The 20707-nt window shown below is 39.6% G+C and overlaps 1 protein-coding gene across 9 annotated transcripts in view; it reads left to right on the top strand.

Moving 5' to 3' along the window:
* Positions 1-20707, top strand: part of ptk2aa (protein tyrosine kinase 2aa) — a 68854-nt gene that overhangs the window by 31655 nt on the left and 16492 nt on the right. For 2 of the 9 annotated variants that reach the window (XM_042434741.1, XM_042434743.1), the window contains exons 9-23: positions 5149-5289; positions 5944-6021; positions 6981-7088; positions 7661-7778; positions 8464-8494; positions 10259-10323; positions 13022-13039; positions 15737-15793; positions 16820-16840; positions 18490-18587; positions 18701-18785; positions 18885-18985; positions 19339-19454; positions 20044-20144; positions 20590-20679. In XM_042434741.1, the coding sequence (XP_042290675.1) occupies positions 5149-5289; positions 5944-6021; positions 6981-7088; positions 7661-7778; positions 8464-8494; positions 10259-10323; positions 13022-13039; positions 15737-15793; positions 16820-16840; positions 18490-18587; positions 18701-18785; positions 18885-18985; positions 19339-19454; positions 20044-20144; positions 20590-20679 (1228 nt within the window). Of the gene's footprint in view, positions 1-5148; positions 5290-5943; positions 6022-6980; positions 7089-7660; positions 7779-8463; positions 8495-10258; positions 10324-10722; positions 10810-13021; positions 13040-15736; positions 15794-16819; positions 16841-18489; positions 18588-18700; positions 18786-18884; positions 18986-19338; positions 19455-20043; positions 20145-20589; positions 20680-20707 lie in introns of all 9 variants that reach the window. The other 7 variants (XM_042434750.1, XM_042434744.1, XM_042434749.1 and 4 more) reach the window with 4 other exon arrangements.

Genomic DNA, 20707 nt, shown 5'->3' with positions numbered 1-20707 from the left:
GAGAGAGAGAGAGAAAGAAAGGCCCAGTGACCCGAAAAGGTCTTGATGTCAGCAGGCGGGCAGACAGATGCTCTGCAGAGGGAGAGAAACTGCGTTTGTGTGTGTGCGACCCTCAGGTCATGTTTAAACCCACTTTCTCTTTCCAACAATGAGGTGGGAGGGGGAGGTGTCATTGTGCGTCTCCTTCTGGGGTCCCCGCACCCCCCTCTGTCTGTCAAGTCGTGCTGAATTCAGCTGCCCACCTACCTACTTTACTCTCCTCTCCTCCTCTCCCTCCCCTCATTGTCTACTCCCGTTGGCAAAAATGACAACACTCACTCCCCCGAGGCCTGTTTTATAAGCCATGAAGATGCACAAACACACATGTGCTGTCAGGCATCCAGAATTTGGCAGATCGGTCTTGACTGTAGATGTCTGGACTGATGTTGAGATTTGAGAATGAGTTGAAGTATTTGTCACTATTTAATAAATCAGTCCTAGAGTTGAAACGATTAGTTGATAGATTGATTAATCAACTGACAGAAAATTATTTGGCTAATACTTTGATTATCAATTAATTGTTGAAGCTATTTTTCATGCGAAACTGCCCAAATTTGTTTGCTTTCAGCTGTAAAACAAGTGATATGAAGACGTTCCCTTTTGTGGTAGGAACTTTCATCTAGGCACTTTTCTAGCCTTTTATTGATCAACCATTTCATTGATTATTTGAGAAAACAGTCGACAGATTAATCAAAGATGAATTGTTACCTGCAGCCATAATGAGTTTGTTGTGTTTGTCTTTCAGCATTTTTTATATGTAATTCCATCACATAATAGCCGTTAAATGATAATAACGATGATATACAAATGATACGTTTCTGACACATCTGCTGCTCTTTCTGTGGCACACGCATAGATTTGTGTTTGTGTGTGTGTGTGTGTGTGTGTGTGTGTGTGTCAGAGAGAGAGAGCACAGCTGTCATTTATGTTGCTGCTGTCCACTAGGGTGAAAGAGAATGGTAGTCATTTAATGGGATTATTCTCTCTCAATGGACTCCACTTTTTCACACACACACGCACGCACGCACCCCAGAGCAGATGGCTGTGGTAGTAAACGGTGACTGATGGTAGCTGTGGTGAAAACCTTTTATAAAGAGCAGAGTCTGTTCATTTATATCGACAGGCCAGGCAGCAGGTTTAGTAAAACTGACCTTTGGGAGCTTTGGAGATCAAAGTTTTATCAACCAGCTCCAGCTTGAGTCGAGTAGCCGGTTCCCTCGATGGATACGTAACACTACTGAATAACTATTTCGCTTTCTGAAATCAAGGAGTGTCACAATATGATTTTATGACACTGCAATGAGATACATATGAGTCATCAAGAAATGAATATGTGGTTGAAGAAATAGTTGGAAGAAATATACTAGGCTGTATGCAGCACTGGTCGGCATGCTGGCCAACCATCGATGGGATTAATGACTTAATGGAAAAATAATAATGCAGTCATTCATTAACAGGAGGTTAGGGCTAACATATCAGGAATCAAACCAGCAGGGTGACAGGAACTGTATGCTGGGAAAACAGTGAGGTCAGTTATTTCTGCAGCTTTCTCATCCTTCTTGTGAGTTTTAATGAAGCTCAACTTACAGGAGAACTCAATGCTAAATCGGTGGAGTGTGCTTTTAATGAGACTTCATTTCAGTCAGTATAACTTTGAAGACACAGCATATAATTAGATGTACCATCACATTTATGTCGGTGAAAAAGCAAGCCACTTTGACACAGAGTAATATTGGACTTCTCTGCAGTAAAGACATAAAGCAGCCTAATGAAACAAAACTAGAACAAAACCTCAAACTACATCAAGCCACTGCTGGTACAAATCACTGTAAAGGAAACAATAATACACACCATGATTATATCCTGCTGTAAACGGATTGATGGATTTTACGAAAATTTAAAAAAACATATTGTATAAGTGCCGCGACTGGTCAGCAAAGTGATATAACTGGTCAGCCTGTTGCCATAGTGACACTTAGCATAGTGATGGGGAGAGCGATATCTACTCACAGTACTTCCTCTCAGGAAGGGTGGACACTTTGGACTGACAATATCCTCGTGTGTGTGTGTGTTCGAGTGGTGTGGTGGAATTCTAGGAATTATAACAGTGATCCTATCAAGACGCACACACACAAATAAATCATATTCTGTAATTATATGTCTGTTATCTGTCTTTCACATCTGTTGAAATGTCAAACACACAGAGCTAAACACACAGGGACACTGTAGATGAATGTGTGTGTGTGTGTCTGCCTACATGCAGTTATGTGTGTGTTTGTACGCTTCCCACAGACTTAATGAGTAGACAGCTGGAAATAAAAAGGCTCTGTAATGCTGAAATAATGTATGAATAGCACAATGGATAAAAGAAATAAAATTAAGGATAAATATTCATTACAGACCCACTTGTCTAGACCCATCTGAGGTCAGTCAGTTACTTGTGTCCAAGTTACATTTGTAGTTAGCAGAACACTTAGGACTGCAACTAACAGTTTAATCTGCCGATTATTTACTTGGTGTATCAATTTGATTGTTTAGTATGAAATGTTAAAAAATAGTGAAAAAATGGCATTCACAATTTCTGAGAGCCCACAGTAACAATCCCAAACATTAAGATATTCAATTCACTGTCATATATGACAAAGAAAAACAGAAAATCCTCACAAATGAGAGGCTGGAACCAAAGCAATGTTGGCATTTTTGATTGAAAAATGACTGAATCGAATATAAACAACTATCGAATATAAAAATAGTTTCTTTCATTTGACTAATTGTTGCAGCTCTAAAATCAGTGCATCAATTTATAATTTTAGCTGTAATTTTAACTGTTAAACTGCCCATTAATTTTGTCCAGAATGACCTTACTGTACTGTACCAGCCTACTGTAAATCTGTTTTTTTTTTTTTTTTTTTAAGCCTGGTTTGCACTGAACTAAATCTCCTGTAATCTTAATCTTAATCTATATACAGAGAGCTATTTATAGTTTGGGATAGTCCGTACACTGTGTGTGAATGTTTATTTTCGCATCATGTACTGAGTGTGTGTCACCTACAGTATATTTAATGTTCATAATTCTGTGCATTAGTCTGTAGATATGTCTTAAAGCGCAAGCTTAATTATATGAGGCTGGAAAAGGATCAAAAAGGTAATTTGTCAGTAAATCTCAATGTAAGTCATGGTGGTTTTAGATATACAGCACATCAGATAGAGAGGATTATATATGACATTGCATGTATGTGTGTGTTGTGCATCTTTATGTCTAGAGAGGATTGTAAATGGCAGAATAATATTCCTAGATGGATTTTCTTTATGTCAGCTCCCCATCTGTCTACAACCTGGTGACCGAACAAACCTATAAAGATCGAAATCTGATAGTGTGCTTGTAATACTCGGGGCAGACTTTGATGTTTTTTTATATGAATGTAAGGATGTCAATGATTAATCGGTTATCTGTTTATTGCTGTTAATAATTTAACTCATTAAAAATATATTAATGGATAATGCAGAAGACGAGGGATGTGTGGTGTAACTGTCAGAAAATGTTGTGTAGATTTGCTGTAGTATGTGTTTTTACCACCAGGTGGAGCCTCTCACTTTTTAATGAGATTGAGTTACAGGTGTGTTTGGTGACCACCTGTAACGGCTGCACAAACTGTAAAACAAACGCACCTCCCTGCCCTCTGAGGAAGAAAAAAGTCACAGCAAGTCCTGCTCTGCTCACTGAGGCAGTCCTGTTGATAAAGTTGTGAAAATTCCACCGAGTTGTTGTCTGGCAGCTGTACAGTTTATCTACCTGAGGCTCATGCTGTTGTTAAACAAACATCTTCAACAGAAGCAGCTGCTTGGTTAATGCAGGCTGAGAGCTGAGTGTCAGACAGCAGGACTCTAATCACATATGCTTCCAACAAAATCAACATAAAAGCAACACTCCCCTGCTTTGAGTATGAATGCATTTTAGTGGTGGCAGTAAATGGACAGATAAAGTGGGAGCAACAGTATTGTTCATCCCTGGGACATCCGTCCAGCTGAGCAGCTGTTTCCAGCAGCTGGGCTAACATTAGCTACAGTGAACACACACATCACTCCGTTATGTAGATCAGGTGTGCAGATTATTTTATATTAAATCAGTCAGACTGAAGTCTGTTGTTGGGAGACTGGGGTAACATGTTTTATATTTATATTTAGATAACGTTGCTGGTTATTTAATGTTGAACACATCTAGTCTGATCAAATTAATGTCCTCTAGTGAAGTTGGAAGTTGTGCAGCTGTTTTCTGTAAGTAATACTTTAGATTTTATTGGGCCAGTTCTATGTCTTATATGCTCTGTCCTCTAATGGGCTTTGCTATTGGTTTACCATAACAAGGCTCCAGCTCAGCATCTGAGAAAAAACCTCTATGCACTCACCACTCAATCAGGAGGTAGCTACCGCGCAGCACCCTCCCCCTGTAAAGCCCCAACGCTCTTGCTGTTCGTCACATCCAGGCAACTGGTTGACATCTGTAGACCTGACCGTTGTGTACTTCCATGTCCCCTTCCTGTCACACCACAGAAAGTACTTGCGCTCTGCGGTGTGAGGACAGAGCTATCAATACTGCCACCTCCTGTTCAGATACTCTCTGGCCCCACACATCCTCCAAATGTGTGGAGGCGAGGGGAGAAAGCGTGAGAATCCTAACCTACACAGTGGTTAAAATGGTTTTCAAATGGAAAAACGTATTTCATAAATCATCGCTGATTAACTGATAATCAAATAAGGCGGCCAACTATCGATTAAAGAAATTGCTTAAAATTTGCATCCCTAATTGAGTGGTAACTGACTGTATCAATGTGTCTTTATTAAGGTATTGATCTGAACTGAGTGTGCCTCTAGAATGAAGTGGTGAGGTCAGTTTGATTGGAACCAGAGTGGACTATTAGTCAATCAATGTCTCTTAGTGTCTCTGTCACTCTGCACCCTCCCACACACACACACAACCCCTCGGGCCTCTTCCATTTACTTCTCACCTATTTATATTTTCTGCTGTATCAGCTGGATAACATTTGAAACAAAAAGTTTATGGCTTGAATTTTCTATGATTTACGCCTCCACTATCTCTTTTCTCTTCAGGCTAAAACTCTTCGTAAGTTGATTCAGCAGACGTTTAAGCAGGTGGCCAATCTCAACGATGAGCAGTGCATCCTCAAGTTCTTGGAGATACTTGCACCAATCTACCGCTACGACAAGGAGTGCTTCAAATGTGCCCTCGGGGTAGGTCTTGCATTCACTCCCCACTGTATCCTGATGTACTCTGAAAGATCTGGTTAGCTGTGTTAGGTTGACCCCTTTTGGTGGCATCAGGTCTTGCATGTATCCAGGATGTGGTGCTGTGCCCCAGACTTTTCTCCACTTCTGCTTCCCAACCAGTCCCAGTGCCAGAGGAAAGTAACTGGCCGGGCATTTGGTTGTAATGGGCAGGAAATGTGAATGCTTCTTGTTTGGCGACACCATTTAATTTACATAATGTAATACAAAAAGGACCAGACGAATATTTGTGTGTTGAACATACGATAATTTAAGACTTAAGGAGGACACCCACATTCGTGTTTTCAACAGCTGCTGTCACCACGACAACCACAACACATTTCCCTGAAATCACCAGATAACACAGACACAGACCAGATAACAGTGACCGTGTGAACTGGCAACTTTCAGCTGAATGCATCGTGGTTGCTCGTAGTGACAGCAGCTGGCTCCTAAAAGCATTATCAATTTTACTTTAATCAATCAATGTGTTTATTATCTACACCAACCATTTACTGTTCCCAGTATAATCTTTTCCTCAACTGCTTATTCTCCCATCCTCCCCCTCATCACCACTTTGTGTACTTTTCTCCTTTTCAACGGTCTTCCTCTCTCTAACAGTCCAGCTGGGTGATCCAGGTGGAGTTGGCTATTGGGCCAGAGGAAGGGATCAGCTACCTCACTGACAAGGGATCTACGGTGAGTTCCTACCAAGAACACATACATCACACATTACGGCCAGGTTTCAAAACAGTTTGTGAATAGTTTCCACCGCTGTTATGCATCCCAAAAGTCATTTTTACTGATATTTTCCGGCAAAAGGTCGGGTTGACATAGGCAACATAATATTTGTACAGGAACAGGGTCTTTTGAATACATATCTAACAGATTACATCCTATACGCACACATATGTAGACCATTTTTTTCCAGTATTTTTCTTATTGATCATCTTGTAGTCTTAAGGTGAAGGTAAATATCTCCATACAGTTTATTTCATTGATAATTGGAGTCCAGTTGTCCTTTGTTGAGGAGTTTGCCTGCAACCATCTGCATATGATCTTGCTTGCAGCTAAAAGTATTTTAAAGAGATATTCATCCTGTGCCATTAGTTTATCCGGGACTCTGCCCAGGAATAATGTGACAAAAGAGCAATTAACTTCTTTTTCAAAAATAATTATTTCTTGTGCAATCCTTTACCAATATGGAAAAATTAAAGGGCAAGCCCAAAAAATATGAGGGCAGTCATCCATTTATTTTAAGCACACTGCCTCCAGGAATCATTCTGTCCCTGTCAACCACTGTTTAAATTTCCACTTTGGAGTCACAAAGTATCGTATTATGTTTTTCAAACAGAACTCTCACCAGGATCTTGAGTTGGTAGTCTTAGCCTGGTTTTCCCATATATGACTCCAATCATCCTCAGATATCTTCAGGCCTGATCCTTTTTCACATGTTTGTTTGAAATGGACAGTAGAGTAGTTTTTGGAGTTAAACCAGATGTTTTTAATGTCACAGTTGTGTTTACTGTTGGCTTGACACCTTAGATGACGGCCAAAGATATCATGCATTCATAATCAAATGAATTAGTACATAAGAATTTATTTATTATATGTTTTCATTTAAACTCTTAAATCTCTCTCTCTTTCTCTGCCTGCAGCCCACCCATCTAGCTAATTTTAACCAAGTTCAGTCCATCCAGTACTCTGCTATGGAGGAGAAGGACAGGAAAGGCATGTTACAGCTCAACGTAGCAGGAGCTGCTGAGGTACGACTACTACTTTTTGTCCCACTACGTATATTTACATTTAAGCTACTTGATTTACATTTATATGTTGTTTCATTAAAGAATGAAATGGTCAGAAGAATGTAAGATACAAGTTCTCTCGCTCTCTCTAGTGGCTTTTCTGCTAATATTTTATTAGTCATGATGGCCACTAAAGAACTACGATACTCTGTATCCATTACAGCTCTGGTACTTTGCCGTCTGGCTGAGTGTGTGACTGAGATGCTCACAGAGATGATGTAATTGTTTTCCATGTATAGATTTCACATAATGGCTCTTCTTTCAGAGGAATGGTTTCGTAACACCCACTGCCGTATGAGTGGTGTTTTTGTTTTATTGGCTTTTATAGTATTGGACCTACTTACACACGCACACACACACACTAACAGTATGAGAGTGAGAGAAGTTTCCCCCCAACATAAGTGGACGCTGGAAACCCCCACTGGACTGTTATGTGTAAGTGTGTATGTGTCTGTCTTTGGAGATAATGGCTCTTTGTAACAGGCCTGCCGTTGTGTGTGTGTGTGTTTGTGTGCGTGTGTGTGTGTGTGTAGCCTCTCACAGTTACGACAGCATCACTGACCATGGCGGAGAACTTGGCTGACTTGATCGACGGTTACTGTCGGCTCATCACCATGGAAACTCATTCCTTCATCGTCAGAGTTCAGAAAGGTACGAACCTGTCGTTCCCTCCTTTCGGTCTAGTCCCTCTGAATCATGCAAAAACGTGAAAATATTACCGATGATTTAGCTGCTTTCAGACATTGTAAACCCTATTAATATGTTAAATTAAAAGAAATGTATGTATAACAAAAAAACTTTTTCTCCTCTAAAAGAAATTTCTATAAATTTTAGTATTGGCCTTTAAGAAAGGTACATGTGTTGGGAATTTACAGTTTGACAATGATTGGCTACAGGAATAATCTTCATCCTATTATCCTCAACACTAAGAATATATGTCATAATAATTATAATAGAGGTTACAATAATCTCTAAAGAATCACAAGAGCTTTAACTTTACAGTTGATTAATCATTATTATTAATTAAGTGTTTTTTGAAAACTATAGATGGAGCCTAAATGAGATGCTTTTTTAAAAAAAAACATTTAAAAATAAATAAAATTAGTTGTGCAGTTCTTCTATTTAGTAAAGTGCGCTTGAATTGAATCATCAGTCCGCTACATTACATAAACTGGTTGTATTTTAAATGTATCTCCTCTCATGCATCTTCTATGCAGAACAGTCTTTTATATATATATATTATATATCCTTTGTACTGTATATAAGGTCATGTTTTACTTGTATGATGAGTATTCATTGCTTTCTGATCACAATGATGTGTGTTTCTGTCCTCTAGAGGGAGAGAGAGCGCTGCCTTCCATCCCGAAGTAAGTATCTGTCTCAGTCTTTGTATTGTTACATTAAAAAAGTCTATAAACAGTCTTATATCAGAGCTGTAAGTCGATCGATCATTCCCCTGTCTGTCTCAAAGAAAGACTGCATGTTGACTGTGAGGTGATTTACCTTTTGGTTTTACCAGTTACAGTCTTACCAGAAGTTAAAATAAGCATACACAATTATACTCTGTGTTTGTTATTACCAGGAAAATCGTGACATCAGAGTTCTTTGGAAATAAAAAGGGCTAGTTAGAGTCACACCCTTGTTTAAGAAGAACTATAAGAAGATCTACTTCAGACTAAATCAGTTTCTGAGAATCTGCTGTTGCTAGAAAACTATCCAAAAGTGCCATTACATAAGTTCCCAGAAATGGACATTTGGGCATTTAATGCCTTTATTATCAGTCAACAGTAGAGAGATGACAGGAAATGAGGGAGAGAGATGAGAAACTCAAGATGTTGCAGTTTATGGTCGGCGTGGCAACCAGGGCACCCCTATAAATATGTTAATATTGTAGGTAGGTGTTTTAATGTGGATTTCTATGTTTTGTTTCAGTTCGTACTAATGTAATTTAGATTTAGATTTTTAACATTGTATAGTTTAATTTGATGTTTCTTTTGTGTTTTGTGTCTGTCTTTTAACATATTGGAATGATGTTTGAATGGATTGTAGTACTGAAACAGTTGGTTGATTAATTGATTAGTTGAGTGACAGAAAATTGTTGGCAACAGTTTTGAAAAAGGATTAATCATTTAGGTCAATTTTTGAGGAAATTATTGCAGCATTAGCTGTTGTCTGCTTCACAAATTTTAGGAATTAGTGATTTTCAGATTTTCTATCATGTATCATTATCTAACATGTCAAGTTTTTGACAAAAGAAGCAATCTCAAGACAGGACCTTGGGCTCTTGGAAATATTGATGGTCATTTTTCACCGTTTTTTGACATTTTATAGACCAAGATAATTAAAATTCAAAAATTTATCAGTTTAAAAAAGGTTTCATGTTCCAAAAACCCATAATTCAAAAGAAGGCTTTTTACTAACAGCTAATGTGAGAGAAAAACTGAACAACCAAATGCTACATATTCAGTGTTTTTATGCAAAATGAGCCTCTTTTAGGGTTTTTGTCTCAGAACCACCAGGCCTGTAAAGAGATTTCAAGGGGAAACACTGGTGCTTCCCAATTTTTTTTTGCAAGGTGGAGTTCACTGTGTTTGTTTATCTGTGACCGTAGCAGCCTGACGTTGTGTGTTCACTACACGCTTTTTGCTTACTTTTGGTCATTTCAACTCAAATCTGCCTCTCTCTCTCTCTCTCTCTCTGTGGTCAAATAAGGAGATAAGTTTAGGAGCCAAATATTTTCCACTTAGGGTTTTTAAACACTTGGGTAGTCTCCTCCTCTTTCTCTCGGTCTCTCACTCTAAGTTTCACTTCACTCTCCGTCTCTCTCTCTCTCTCTCTCTCTCTTTCTCTCCGCCTGTTGTGGTCTGTGATGTAAAGATAGTAGTAGAGCTCAGCTGACACAGAAAAGAGAAACCACGGGAAAAGGCAGAGAGAGATAATTGAAACAGTAAGGGTTAGTTTACAGATGACATTTTCTCTTCTACAGAGCTCAGTTTCCAGTTTATTCTTTCAGTGAGATCTGGTTTTGAAAACCAGTGATGCATGTTAAAGAGGCTCTGATTTAGCTCACTTTTTTTATTTTGTTGAGTAATTCTTGTCTAACTTACTCCTATTTTTCTCTTCCCCTCTAGAGTCTCTAACAATGAGAAAAAATTAGAAGCAGTCAGGAGCGGAGTAAGAGCTATCTCTGTCTCAGGTAAGATAAAAATCATGCAACACACACATACACTTACAAATGGGCTGGTTTAGGGGTGAGATAAGCACAGCCTCTTATATCTTCCTTGGCTCCAACTACTGTCTTTCTCTGTCTTTCCATTTCCTCCAATATCTGTTTTTTATTTCACTCATTTTTTCCTCTTTCCTCTCATCTCATTGTTTTCTCTGGGACTGCCTCTCCCTCCCTCTCCCCCTCTCTCTCTCTCTTTCTCTCTCTATCCCTGCCTCCATCTCTGTTTCTGTCTTCTTACTTTCTTTTGTTTACTTCCTCTCCCCCTTGCCTCTCTCACATCTCCCCTCCACACTTCCATTCACTCTGTTTTTTTGTTTTTTTTCTCCTCTCACACTCTTGTTCTCTTTCTCGCCTGATTGGCTGAAGACCTAGTGACATCGACGCCTCCTAAGCCAACCAAGGCGCGGCGTTTCCTCCTCCCCTTTGTCTTCTGTTCAGATTCACCGCCCAATGGTATCCTCTGGTCTTTTTGGACAGTTTTTAGAGGAGAATATCCACAAAATTGTGATGTAGTGCAATAAAATGCCTGATTTGTGATCGTGCTTATTGGGGAATGTTTGCAGTACAGAGAGAAAAAACCTCGGAGGAAGCAACATACTGATAAAATCTGAAATAAAATTACACAATGAAATTTATTGTGTATGAACTCTTTGAGAATAATTTAGTATTCTTGAATGCTTTATAGCAGCTGTGTTTCTGAGAGTTACAGACTATAAAGCATTCATGATATTGGCACAGTTTTTGAAGCCATTTTGGCATTTGCCATATTTTCAATATAAAATTAAAAGTTTTTTGTGTATTAATAACTGTAGCAAATCGCGTTTATCTGGTGCGTCACAATCCAACTTATTTTTAAGGGTGCTCTCTTCTACTAAACTGTCTTTGTCCTCACTGCCTGGTTGCTTTTTACTAATTCAGTCCTGCACACATGCGCAAACACAATTCAACCACAATAACTGGTTGTGTGTTGCTGCACGTAACCAAGCCAAAGCTCTCCAAAAGAGACCGGGACACACATGGAAAACAATTTGATTTGAACTTTCTAATTGAGAGTTATCACCCGTAAAAACCTGAGGGTTGTCTGGGATGCATTAATAATAGTTTTTCTTACTATTAGTAGCCAGTTGTACATTTGACCTCTCATTCATGTGAACAAGGGTTCAGTCTTTGAGCCAATAATATTTTCCATTTTCCTCTTTGTAAATTTTTTTTTTTTTTAACTTCTATTCAACTAAATGATGTGACTGGAAGTGGCCCTGTACCAACACACAGAGTAAAATGGTTTCTCTCATGTCTGAGTTCAGCACATGCCTTGCCGTTGAGGTCACAGTTTGGTTATTTATAATGATTATTTTCAGTGTTTTATGTCAGTTAATTCAAAGGGGCAGAGCTTAGTTCGTGGCAGGGTGGCCCAGTGGTTGGAGAGATTGTTCTTCACTTAGAGGATCTGTTAAAGTGTCCGCTACCAGCTCAGAGGTGTTGTTCTGTAGCTAAGAATAATAGCACCTCTATTTCTCTGTGAGGAAAACAATATTTAGGACAGTGTAAAGACATGAAACTTACAGGGTTCTGCACTAAGGATGACAAACTAAATGAGTGAGTGTATGTCTTTGTGTCTCCATCTGTGGCTTTGGCAGCTGTCACCAGGAGCAGGACTGCTGCTCAGGCAAAGTCCTGAATCTGGACAGCAGCTGTTTAGTTGTTGAAACTTTAACAAACGATCCAAACTGTTTCAGCTGGAGGCTCCAAATGTGACACGCAGGCACAGCGGACATTCCACTTTTAGGATTTCAAAATGAAAATGCTGTGTGTGTCTGTTGGCAATCATAGCTTTCTAATAATAGCTTTATTTGTATAGTTGTGTCTCTGTGTTTGGTTCATTTTAAACATTATCACTCATTTTTATAGAGAGCACAAGTGGTCGTGTTTAAAGTAGACTTAAAAATTAACAAAAACAATGAAAACCGCAGTGAAACATGTCATTTGATCATGGAGCTTCCTCTAGACGCTCTGTAGACAAATTTATCTACAATCATTTATTTAAGCATCTTAAATTACAATGCTTTTGGGAAATGCTTCTTAAGCTTGATATGAACAATTTTCTAGATATGCTGGGAGCCTTGATCAAGCATAAATGGTGTTGAGGATCCAACGCTGCTCACAGTTTAAAACCCACCACTGGAATTCATATGTTAAACTCTGCTGCTAACCATACATTAACTCTCTGACTTACAAATATTTACAGCTTGACACAGACAGCATATCTCACTGAAGCTATACTGGAGTCTAAACACTGTCTTGCATAATGTCACTGTTTTCTTGCACTTGTTCATTTTACCTCCATGTGTCTGCACAGCATTAATGGAAGTTGTTAACTCAGCTTTTTCGCTGGAAATATTTTGGATCTTAACTAACTGCTCGCTGAGTGTTTGACTTTGCAGATCCTGCAACATCTCTCATGTTGTTTCAAGGCTTTTCATGCTCTAACCTCTCCTCTCTCTCTCTCTCTTCTCTCTCCCTCTTGCCTCCTGCTTTTCTCTCTCTCTCTCTCTCCCTCTTGCTCTCTCTCTCTGCTCTTTCCCTCCTACTCCTCCTCCTCCTCCTCCTCCTCCTCCTCCTCTTCTTCTGCTGTCCCGTTTCCTGCATGCTCTCCTGGACCCTGCAGAAGATCTTAGTGGGGATGGTAAAGTTAATGCTGTTGTTTATCAATCTCTCTCTGTTGTTCCCTTCTTTCTTGTCCTCTCTGCACCAACACACTGCACCTTCCTGGGGAAAGGGTAGCGGTGGTGTGTGTGTGTGTGTGGGTGTGTGTGTGTGTGTGGATGTTTATGCATGCATTCCTCCTTCCTTTAACAATGGCGCTACGTGTGTATGTGCTGTATCATCTGTACGTATGATATGAAATCATTTAGAATGATTTCAATGTAATGATTATTTAGCTGATTGTGTTGTTTCTCATGTTTCACTGATTGGAAACATGAATAAATCAGTTGTAGATGAAATGATTCTCATCTTGTTAGTAGCTAGAGTGGCTTACTATTTTAGTGTTGTATTTTATGATGTGTGTGTGTGTGTGTCTTTCTGTGTCTATTTGTGATTATTTTTAAAGTGGATTACCGCTAAATTTGAAATATGTCTGCTTTTAACCACAAGAACAACCCCCAAAAAAGCAGAATTTGTAAATTAAGTGGTATTTCTCTTTAAGGGAACTTCTCCAAACCTTTCTCTCTGTCTCTCTCTCTCTCTACACACAGGCCTCACACACACACACACACACACACACACACACACACACACACAAAGTCATGCACACATGTACTCACATATATTCATGCACACACTCATGCAGACATGCACAGAGTAGGGAGAGGTTTGCTGGATTCAAGAGCGGGTGCATTCCTTGCTATAATGGGCTAACTAGATCACACACACACGCACACACACACACACGCACACATATATACACATTTTCCCTCCACTGAAAGCAGAAAGAGACCGGAGTCAAACTTAGAAACAGTCGATTCTTTATCCCAAACCACATTGATGTGAATATTCAGTGATCCAAACAATGAATCTCGGAGAACAAACTAACAAATCTGCATTATAAAGTACTAAAAATGTTTTAAGTAAACTGCAATTAACAGATTAGAAAAGTTTGATCGGTTTGACGTCAGCTGGAAGCTTTTTGTTATCGCACATACGGAAACACTGATAAGCCTTACTGTACTAAAAAAAAAGTCACTGTTTTTCTGTTGCTGAAATGAGTTTTATCGAATAAACAATGACTAATGAAAACCACCTTTCATTGAAATGCTACGTTGTTTATGATCAGTTTATCCAATAAAACGCATTTTAATAGCAGCAACAGAGCAAGTGGAGCCGCAGCATTTACTCCAGCTCATATGAAGATATTTTTGGAGGCGCATTAAAGACTTTTCCTTTCCTCTTTAAACTCATGTGAAATATAAATCATGCACAGTGATGATTTAGCAACAGTCATGCCTGTTTGATTAGAAGTTTAAACTTTTTCCAACCTCTGCTCCTTTGGCCTAGTGTACATGTTAAGTAATGGTAGCAATAATAGCTAAAACCTTATTATCCTGCAGTGCTTCATTCATGTTATTTTACAGTCATGAGCCAGCCTTAGCAGCAAGGAATAGTTTGGCATATGCGGAAATACTCTTATTTACTTTAGAGGTGCTGGAAGGTGGATTTTGTTACCTTTGGACAGAACCAGGCTAGCTAGTTTTCCCCCTGTTTCTATCTTAATGCTAAGCTAAGCTAACCAGCGGCTACCAAAATGTCAAACTATTCCTTTAGGCACTAATATATAATAGCAAACACTTTTCAGTGTCATTTACATTGACAACCGTCCAGTGTTTATTCAGCTAGCCTTGCGTTAGCAACTAAACTGCTAGCTAGTAGTGCTTTCTCCTGCTTACTCTGCATGGCAGGTTTTCTCGAGTAAATCGGCCACAAGCTTTAGAGAAGGATTTCTGATAAATTTAGGGACACGTTCCCACAGAGCCTTATAAATCCCAAGCAGAGCTGTGAGGGTAACGTTCAGGACAGCAGATGTTTGACTCTTGTTTCTAACAGCTGAGTCTGCACACTGATTTTATTTAAACACCGCCATCTGGTTAGGATAGACTCGGTCCATCTTTCCCTCTGCCCCCCCGCTGGCTCTCTTCTCTTTTTCTCTCTCTGCCTATCTGTCTGATTCTGCAACAGATTCGTTCCTAAATGCTACCATCTGTTTACATGACAGCTAGACGCACCACTTCTACTCTCTCCATTCCTTCTTACTCTATCCTTTATGGCTGGTTTGTCTTTCCTGTTCCATCTTTCATTTTCTTCAACTCCCTCTTTCTCTTCTCTTTTTCTTTCCCTTCGCTCCTCCACCGCTACAGCTTCTCCCTTCAACCCAGCTGCTCTCATACAGACAGATATGCACAACACATGCTCAGCTGACACTCTCCGCCAAGTGTGTGTATGTGTGTGTGTGAGAGAGAGAGAAAGAGAGGAGCTACGTGGGTGTTTCTTTGCAGTTGTTGTTAACTGTGAGGGTGTTAGAGTTAACTGGGAGGGTGGTAGAGTTAGCTCTTTTTGTTTTTACGTTTTTGTGCAATTTGTGTTTTTTTTTTGCTGCACACATGTTTGTACTTGTGTGTGAGGAACCCTTCAAACTGTAGTGGACGCACGGTAAACCAATCAACATGTGCATGTTTGTCCTGTTGTTTGTGTTATTTTAGACTTCCATGCAGCACATGTGTTTTTGTTTTTCCTTATTATTCTCTCATGCTTTTAGTATTCTTGTGATGTTTGAGATTAAATTACTGTTTGTGTGTGTGTGTGTGTGTGTGTGTGTGTAATTTTACAGAGACCGATGACTATGCTGAGATAGTTGATGAAGAGGACACATACACCATGCCCTCCAGTAAGTAACTTACTCCAACTTCTCTTTTAGCTTAATCTACTAAATAAAATAATATGTCAGCTTCTGTTGTACCGGCAGAAGAAGAACAATGAAATAGCTGTTTCACCGTTATGCCACTTTTAAACAGGCCGCACTTTCAAACAAACATCAATTTCTCTCTGCTATCTAGTAAGCAGAGTGTGGTGTGACTCTTTTCCAAGAAACACACTCAAACAGGGAACATCTAAGAAGCTACATGAAACCACATTCGGTTAGGTGGTGGCTAATCAAAGTCAGGCCAGTTTGACTGTCTTATATAAACAGTGGAGACGCTGGCTGGAGGCTGCAACTCCTACTCCTACCAGTTGGTTAGAGACACATTACATCTGTCAAAACCATTCATATGTCAGTCAAAACCCCGAACTACATCGAGTTGATATTTTGGCTCAACCTCTGTGAGTAATGATGCCTTTAGGCTACTGTTCCAATACTCATAATGTGGATGTTTTGGCCACTACAGAGCACTTATATTGTTGATTGCGTGGCCAACTTTGAAAAATGGACTGTGCTCTCCTTTCCTCCCACAGTCTTTTTCTATCTCTCTTTGTCTTGCTATATTTGTCTGTCTTTATTTCTTTGTCTCTTTCGCTTGTTTGTTTTTTTTTTGGTCTCTGTCTCATTCTGTCGTCTTTCTGCGACTTCCTCTAAACAGACTTTCTGCAGACATCTGACATATTTTCCTACTCTGCGTCTGAGTTTGTATGTGTGTTCATGTCAGACTGTCTGCTATATATATAAATATATACATAACTGCAACAGCTGTATGGTGAACTTACTATTTTAATAATATAATGGCAGTTATTAGCTCAGTTTTTCTTTCATTAGTGGACATCAGATCCGGAGCAAAATGGGTAAATTGTCTGTGTCTGTATATGTGTGTGTGTGTGTGTGTGTTTTCTGAGCTATTTTCAACCTTAAAGCAGCTGTCTGGCTCTCTCCCCTCTTCTTCATCTCTCTTTCTTCCTCTTTTTCCCATCGCCAACACAGTCAGCTATGGAGTAGTTGAAGGTAAAACTCCCCGTCTCTCCCTTCTGTCCTACTGAAATGCCTTGATTTTACGTTTTTGTGAGTATTTTTCTTTGCCAGGCACTTGATCAAATTGTTTGATATTGTTCGATTAGCAAGCAGCTGATTTGTCTCGTCATCATTTCTCATTAAAACTAATTAGCGCACCATGCTATAAGAAATTTTTCAAACAAAAAACCTACCAAACCTCTTGATTTACACCAGTCATGCTCTCAATAATAAAGCTTTTTTTTTTGGAGAAGTTTGAACCATTGTAGGATGTTTTCTTTGACCTTTAGTGCCTGGCAAAGAAAAATGCAAAGATTCAATGGATCTTATATCCAGTTTGTTGTTGATTTGTGGTTGTTGGTGTTTTGTAGAGTGCACTTTATTTGGGTCGGGTGTTAGAATTGAAAGAGAGAGCCAATCCAGAAACAATGCAAGATGTTGCTTCATTGACAATTTAATCTGAATTTGGTAACATGAAGTTAAACAACCTCACAGCATCTGTGTTATTTACTGGCTTGGTTCTCATTTCACCATCCTGTTGGTTTGGATATCTTTTCTTCTTCTTTTTTTTTTAACTTGATTTATCACAGTGGTTGTATGTTTTTTTTCAGTGTCTGTGGGTTTTCTTCTGTTTGAAGCAATTATTAGTTCTCTGCTAGCGGATTGCAGTATGGATTCATTGCAGTAAATCTTGTGATGGAATGTGTTGTGGTTATGTCGCTGGTATTTTATTGTGTTTATCGGTCGGCAGAGTCAAACAGCAGAGCTTCGTTTAACCCAACAGATTAAGTCTACAGGATTAGTTTCTCTTCATCAGTGTCCTGCATAAACCTCTTGAACTCGAGTTCAAATTTCTAGTCCTTTTTTTTACAGCGGTTGGTTGGGAGCTGACATTAATACGCCTCTGTTGAAATGTTTCAAAAATGAGGAAATATTGATAACACTTAAATGTCAGTTTCAGTTGCAAAAACAACCGGTTTCATTCAGATTGCTTCAGACATACTCACTGAGTATAAAACGTTACTGCAAGGTACAGACTGTACAGAATACTCTTCAGCTCTCGCAAATCAGTTAATTTCAGTCTAGTACGCATTTATTTCAGCACACAGTTCACCCATGTGTTCAGTCATCTGAATGCTGGATTTTATTCCTATTATTGATCTTATTCAGAACAACTTGTTTCCGTGTCAGTACAGAAATGAACAGGAATGATGATGGGACTCTGGTGTGCATGTGAACATTGATTGTTTGTGACCCCGTACATTAGCCTGTTAACAGGGTTTACCGTATTTCGGTGTGTTTGTTTGTTTTTGTGTTGAAGTATGCATGTCAAGTCAAAGTTTGTCTAGTTAGAGGTGTCAGGGGAAGGGAATTTACTCTGCAAACCTGGGAGACATTTTATGGTTTATTTTAGTCTAATCTGATTGCCAGTTAGTGGGTTTATCAACAAGGACAATCTTTTTGGTTTGGCTTACTTTATATCTTTTACCATCCAAATTGTCCTGGTTAAACCCCATCTATGCAGTCAAAGAAAAGCCCATCAAATGTGGCTGGTAAGCAAGTTAAACTCTCTCCTCTCCACTACATTTCTCCTCTTTTCTCTTGTTTCCTTCACATTCGTCTCCTCCGCTCTCCTCTCTCAGCGCGGGACTATGAAATCCAGAGGGACAGGATAGAGTTAGGTCGCTGCATAGGGGAAGGTCAGTTTGGAGATGTTCACCAAGGAATCTACAGCTGCCCAGTATGTAAAATACACACACACACACACACACACACACAGATAAAGATGATACTGTCTATACAGTATTATTCATAGTCTGCTAATTTATGACTTGTTTGCTGTTTGCTCTGCAGGACAAACCATCTCTACCTGTCGCCATCAAGACCTGTAAGAACTGCACCTCAGACAGCGTCAGAGAAAAGTTCCTACAAGAAGCATGTAAGTGTGTGTATGTGTGTTTGAGACAGAGAGAGGGTGTAGCACAACTATGACTCATTTCAAATATGCTGAATGTGTAAATGTGTGTTTTCCGTGCAGTGACCATGCGTCAGTTTGACCACCCACATATTGTCAAGCTGATCGGAGTGATCACAGAGAACCCGGTGTGGATCATCATGGAGCTCTGTACTCTTGGAGAGGTAGGAATGTGTGTGTGTGTGTGTGTGTGTGTGTGTGTGTGTGTGTGTGTGTGTGTGTGTGTGTGAGGGAGAGAGAGAGAGAGTGTGTTTAATTTATTGACATTATACAAAAGAAGCTGTTTAGAAAAACCTGGCCTGATAAGCCTTTAGGGAAAAAACACTGTTTACCTTTGCACATTAAATACTTGAATGCATCAAGGCAGCGTTTTGTCATGAGTCTCTGAAAATGCTGCTAATAATGGTGACATACATTGACTTGGCATGCACTATACTGTATACACTCAATGTAAAACTTACTCTTTCATTACTCTGTCCCTGTTTTTCTGTCCCTCTTCCTTTCTCTGTCTCTATAGTTGCGTTCGTTCCTTCAGGTGAGGAAGTACAGTCTGGATTTGGCCACTCTCATTCTGTTTGCCTACCAGCTCAGCACAGCGCTGGCCTATCTGGAGAGCAAACGCTTCGTACACAGGTATACACGCAAGCACACACACACACGATGTGTGTCACTTAATTATGATCATAGAAGAGATATAAAAGTTAGTAGTAAGGATATTTTGCACATCAGAAATGACAAGTACAAACAACTTTTTCTTCAGTGTTTGTGGCTTACATTTTGGGCGGCTGTGGCTCAAGAGGTAGAGTGGGTCGTCCACTAATCAGAAGGTCGGTGGTTCGATCCCCGACTCCTCCAGTCCGCAGTGTCCTTGGGCAAGATACTTAACGCCAGCGGTGTGTGAGTGTGTGTGAATGAGTGAGTGAGCGTTAGAAACATTGTAAAGCGCTTTGGATAAAAAGCGCTATATATCACTCCTGATGAGCAGGTTGGCACGTTGCATGGCAGCCTCAGTGTCATCAGTGTATGAATGTGTGTGTGAATGGGTGAATGTCGGCATGTATTGAAAACCGCTTTGAGTGGTCAGTAGACTAGAAAAGCGTTACATAAATGCAGTCAATTTACATTGACATATTCCGAGCATTTGCAGCACCACAAGTCAAACTGATGGTCTTTGGTCTCAGCATCAATGATTCAATGATTACTGCCTGTATTGACCTTTTAGGGACATAGCAGCCCGCAACGTGTTGGTCTCTTCAGTCGACTGTGTGATGCTGGGAGACTTTGGTCTGTCACGATACATGGAGGACAGCTCTTACTACAAAGGTAATGAAACACAAACATTCACAACAGACAATACAGGCATAATGCAACTGTGAGTCAGGCTAAGACACAGAACATGAAATAACTATAGAGAGAAATATCTGAGACAGTCTTCAATGTCCTTACACCTTACACAAATTTTACTAGGTCCTCAGACCAGACTGTTTTCCTGCTCCAGTTTTGTGCCCATTACTGACTTTTCTAGTCAGCAGTACGTTACCACCATCTACTGGTGACATCAGGCTACCGGAGTCACATATTGAACCTATTCAGCATGTTATTAAATCAGTGTCTTATTCCAGTCTCTTACCCTCTAGCGGGTGGATGCGAAATTCACTAGTGACCTAATAACTGAGTTATAAATTTATTGTAATTATAAAAATGGTTCTGTACTTGAGTGGTAAAATTAAGTCTGCAGGTAATCTTAATGTGTCTGTGTGTGTTTCAGCCTCTAAAGGTAAACTTCCAATCAAATGGATGGCACCAGAATCTATCAACTTCAGAAGATTCACATCTGCCAGCGATGTCTGGATGTTTGGTGAGTTAATCTGAGTTTGTGTGTTTAT

Source organism: Thunnus maccoyii, chromosome 15, assembly GCF_910596095.1.
Source record: "Thunnus maccoyii chromosome 15, fThuMac1.1, whole genome shotgun sequence".
NCBI lineage: Eukaryota > Metazoa > Chordata > Actinopteri > Scombriformes > Scombridae > Thunnus > Thunnus maccoyii.
The sequence above is the reverse complement of the archived record's forward strand: the minus strand, read 5'-3'. Positions and strand labels throughout refer to the sequence as shown.